At 55.3% G+C, this 3973-nt stretch overlaps 2 protein-coding genes across 4 annotated transcripts in view; one reads left to right on the top strand and one right to left on the bottom strand.

Annotated features, from left to right (window-relative positions):
- Positions 1–3924, bottom strand: part of CCDC115 (coiled-coil domain containing 115) — a 10448-nt gene extending 6524 nt beyond the window's left edge. For 2 of the 3 annotated variants that reach the window (XR_001004929.1, XM_011970256.1), the window contains exons 1-4: positions 2995–3924; positions 2821–2924; positions 2651–2733; positions 1891–2022 (exon numbers count right to left, since the gene is read on the bottom strand). Coding sequence is in view for 2 of the 3 variants with exons in the window: in XM_011970256.1 (XP_011825646.1) it covers positions 1891–2022; positions 2651–2733; positions 2821–2924; positions 2995–3192 (517 nt within the window). In the remaining variant the exon portion in view is untranslated. The remainder of the gene's footprint in view (positions 1–1890; positions 2023–2650; positions 2734–2820; positions 2925–2994) is intronic. The other variant, XM_011970257.1, reaches the window with a different exon arrangement.
- Positions 1–3973, top strand: part of IMP4 (IMP4, U3 small nucleolar ribonucleoprotein) — a 17124-nt gene that overhangs the window by 9176 nt on the left and 3975 nt on the right. The window contains exon 2 of the mRNA XM_011970258.1: positions 3–24. The gene's annotated coding sequence lies outside the window, so the exon portion shown is untranslated. The remainder of the gene's footprint in view (positions 1–2; positions 25–3973) is intronic.

The raw sequence follows: 3973 nt of genomic DNA, 5'->3' as shown, positions 1-3973 counted from the left end.
AGCGGCTGAGGCACGCGCTCGAAGGTACCGTGGTCGGCCCCGTGGGCGTCTGCGCGGTAAACCCCCCGCACTTACTTGTATTCGGATATCCAAGCGTCTTTCCAAATGCTTGCCGGCCGTTTTCCTTGCCCATTGGATTCTCCTGTTGGTTTTGAGAGTTCCTTCCGTGTGACAGTGGTACTTACTTGTCGTTGACGTTGCAGTACCCGGGTTTTGCAGCTTGCCCGCTGGGTACAGTGTATCAAGTTCGTCCCCAGTTTTAAAGGCTTTACCTTGTCCTATAGAAATTCTCTCTAGAGCGGTGGCTCACGCCTGTAATGCCAGCACTTTGGGAGGCCGAGGCTGGCGGATCATGAGGTCAGGAGTTCGAGACCAGCCTGACCAACATGGTGAAACCCCGTCTGTACTAAAAATACAAAAATTAGCTGGCCGTGGTGGCACGCGCCTGTAATCCCAGCTACTCAGGAGGCAGAGGCAGGAATCGCTTGAACCTGGGAGGCAGAGGTTGCAGTGAGGCAAGAGCGTGCCACTGCACTACAGCCTGGGGAAAAGAGCAAGCCTCCGTCTCAAAAAAAAAAAAAAAAAGAAAGAAAGTTTCTCCAAAGACTATCTGGATAGCGCGGGTGCTGCAGACTGCACTGCCCATCCTCCCTGCCAGAGTTCCTCTGAGCCCCGTGGAGAACAGTGGTGCCCGAGTGCGTGCCTGGAGCGCTCTGCTCTGCAGTGGGCAGCCTGCGGCCCAGAACCCGCTGAAGCCATGCCCTTGAGGCACTGTGGGCATCATGACTAGCGGTTTTGCTGTCTTGAGAGCTTAAAGGTCTCTGGTCCACCTTCATACATACAGAACAGTCTATATTTCTTTTCTTTTTTTTTTTTTTTGAGACGGAGTCTCACTCTGTAGCCCAGGCTGGAGTGCAGTGGCCGGATCTCAGCTCACTGCAAGCTCTGCCTCCCGGGTTTACGCCATTCTCCTGCCTCAGCCTCCCCAGTAGCTGGGACTACAGGCGCCCACCACCACGCCTGGCTAGTTTTTTTGTATTTTTTTTAGTAGAGATGAGGTTTCACCGTGTTAGCCAGGATGGTCTTAATCTCCTGACCTCGTGATCTGCCCGTCTCGGCCTCCCAAAGTGCTGGGATTACAGGCTTGAGCCATCGCGCCCGGCCGGCTTCTACTCTTAAAACCTGTGCAGGTTCCCACCACTTACCTCCTCCTCCAGTGACGCCATCTGCTTCTGGCACTGGCTGCTCTCTGACGCCCGCTTCCTCCCTCTGCTCTGTGTCTCCACCCAGCACCCAAGGATTCCTGTGATCCTGTGCAGCCAGTCCAACCATCCTCTGCTCAGAGCCTCTCTGTGCGTCCCACAGTCTTCATCTGACTCCACTCCAGGCCATCAGCCTCCGCACATACCTGATTTATATGGCTTCAGGGCTTTTGTCCTGGCTGGTTCCTCCATCTAGAGCACCATTCCCCAAAATCACCCACAAAGCTTTTCCTTCACCTCCTCAGAGAGACCTCCCCTGGCCACTCTTCATAAAATAGCTCCCCTGGCCCACTCCTGTCCCACTCCATTATGTGTTTTTCGTAACAATTTTCACATCCTGACTTATTACTTATCTGCACATTGCCTTTCTCTGCTCCTAAACATTACATGAAAAGGTGTTTTTCTCTTTTGTTCTCTGCTGTATCCCCAGCAGCTAGCATGAACCCGAATGCTGCCAACAACCAGTAAATGCTTTTGGAAAACACAGTGGGTGTACAGCAGAAGTTTGGATGGAGAAAAACCTGCAAAGCCTTTCGCAGAGTAACCCCAGCCATGGCAGCAGTGCTCCAGTGTTCCCTGTGGACAGAGGGTCTGAGGGCCACACAGCCAAACGACAGGGTCCACTCACCATCCCGGAAGCTGGCTTGAGCCTGACGTAGACTGTGAGGAACCAGGATTCCAAACCAGTTCAGGGGGTCCCGAGGGGCGTCAGAGGACTGCGGTACGGGGGTCTTGGTGGGGCCCTTGCGCCTCCGCAGAGCTGAGGAAAGAAAGGTTGGAGTAGGCTGGGATCTTACTCCCTGGCCTGTATCGTCTTGGTGGCAATGTTGAGCTTGAACTGAGCTCATGATTCTAGAAAACACTGTTGGTTGGAAAATTCCAACTTTGGGGTTCCAGGAAACAGCTTACCACAAAACACAGCCTTTCCCCTTGTGATTCAGATGAGACTGTTTGTCCACTCTTTCCCACGACTCCTGTAGGACCTGCCGATGACCCTGTTTGCCTGTGACACTGACCTTACCCATTGGACCTGAACATACTGACAGACCAGACACAGACGTTCCAACTCCCCATTCTTTGTCTCAGGAATGATTAACTGGGATTAGAAGTTTGTCCGTCTGAAACTAGCTAGATACACAGATGAATATTTTCTGTTCAGCTGACTGAAACTTAAGTGATTGTAAAATTATTCCCAGTGTAAAGCAACTCCCCAACTTCTCTACTCCTCCCTATAAAAGTCTAAGGCAAAACCACCCTACAAAAACATTCTGTTCTTCAGCTCTGGGATACTCTCTCTTATCGCAAAAACCTAATTAAAACCATCTCCATCATTTGCATTTTGTCTTTGACATTGGGAAGGGGTTCTGCAGAAGGAAGAGGGGGCTCACCTCCTTCGCGAGGCCCCACGTCCTCTGGGGCGTGGACACCAGATCTCACCACCTTGAACTTCTGGAGTCCCTCCTGGGCCTCGCTGAAGGACAAGAAGGGAGGATGGAGCTTTGGCAGCCCGGGCCTGGAGCGCGCCCGCCCACCCAGCCCAGCATGGACGCTTCCTCACCTGGCCTGGAGGCAGACCTGGGGCTCCATGTGGGAAGCATACTGCAGGGGCCCCACCGACTTGGTGCCCATCGCGTAGCGAGCCTTGGCGAGCGACAGCCAGCCCTGCAAGGAGAGGACAGCGGTGAGCCTCAGTTTACGCCCGTGTGCCCTCCTGCCCGCCCCAGGCGCCTACCTCCTCCACCCGGGCGTTCAACACCGCTCGCTTCCCCTCCAGTTCCTCCAGGTCCCCCAGCAGCTGCAGGAGCAGCGAGTCCAGCTCCGCACGCAGGTCAAGCGCCGCCATGGACACGCATTCAGATCCGGACCCGCCACCTTCCCCGTCACCGCCCGCGGTTGGCAGGACAGCCAATGGGCACACGAGATCTTCCATGGAGGGGCGTTCCCAGCTGGGGATCCCCACGCCGACAGCACCTAGGCCTCCGGGTCAGCTCCTTTAAGGGCAAGCGCACTTAGAGAAGCAGCACAGAAGCAACCGATCGACTGGTTTCCCCAGTTAGCCTCCACGTGGATCAGCCAGCCGGACTGTCGGCCGGGGCCGAAGGTGGTTCTGAGTCCTTCCGGAAGCTGCCCAGTCTTAGAACTCGGGCCCCTGCTGTGGCGATGGAAGAAGGCGAAGCTGTGCAGAAACCATTTTGGTGGAGGGAAGAGTGGTTTTAATTTGGAAAGGAGCCGGCAAGCAACCTCCAGATCAGTCGGTGTGCCATTTTTACAGCTGATGAACTGGTTCGAGCCGCTAATTTATGATTGTTTTAGCGGTTCATCATCTTGAAACCGTGCATTCCGCACGGCGGTGGCGGGTGAAGGGCGGGGATGGGGAAGCCGCTGGCGGACATCTTTATTAGCTGCAGTCGGAAGCCGCGTGTGACATTCTGTATCCAGTCTATTGGTTGTCCCAAGGAGAACGCCCCCTGGAACGGCCAATCGTCTTGCCATGCCCCCTCCCCCGCCCCGCCCTATTCGCCATCTTAACACAGGGCATTCCCGACGGCTGCAGGCACCGGTGAAGCGTCTAAGGGACCATCTTGGTTGAGGGCGGAAGTGAGGACTGCGTGGCGCCAGAGGAACCCACAGAGTCTCCCGGACCCACGTGGAAGCGGCGCTCAAGATGGTAGGAGGATGTTTGAGCTCCTGTTTCGGAGCTGCGGGACGCG

Source organism: Mandrillus leucophaeus, unplaced genomic scaffold (genome assembly GCF_000951045.1).
Source record: "Mandrillus leucophaeus isolate KB7577 unplaced genomic scaffold, Mleu.le_1.0 Scaffold939, whole genome shotgun sequence".
In the NCBI taxonomy this organism is placed as follows: domain Eukaryota; kingdom Metazoa; phylum Chordata; class Mammalia; order Primates; family Cercopithecidae; genus Mandrillus; species Mandrillus leucophaeus.
The sequence above is the reverse complement of the archived record's forward strand: the minus strand, read 5'-3'. Positions and strand labels throughout refer to the sequence as shown.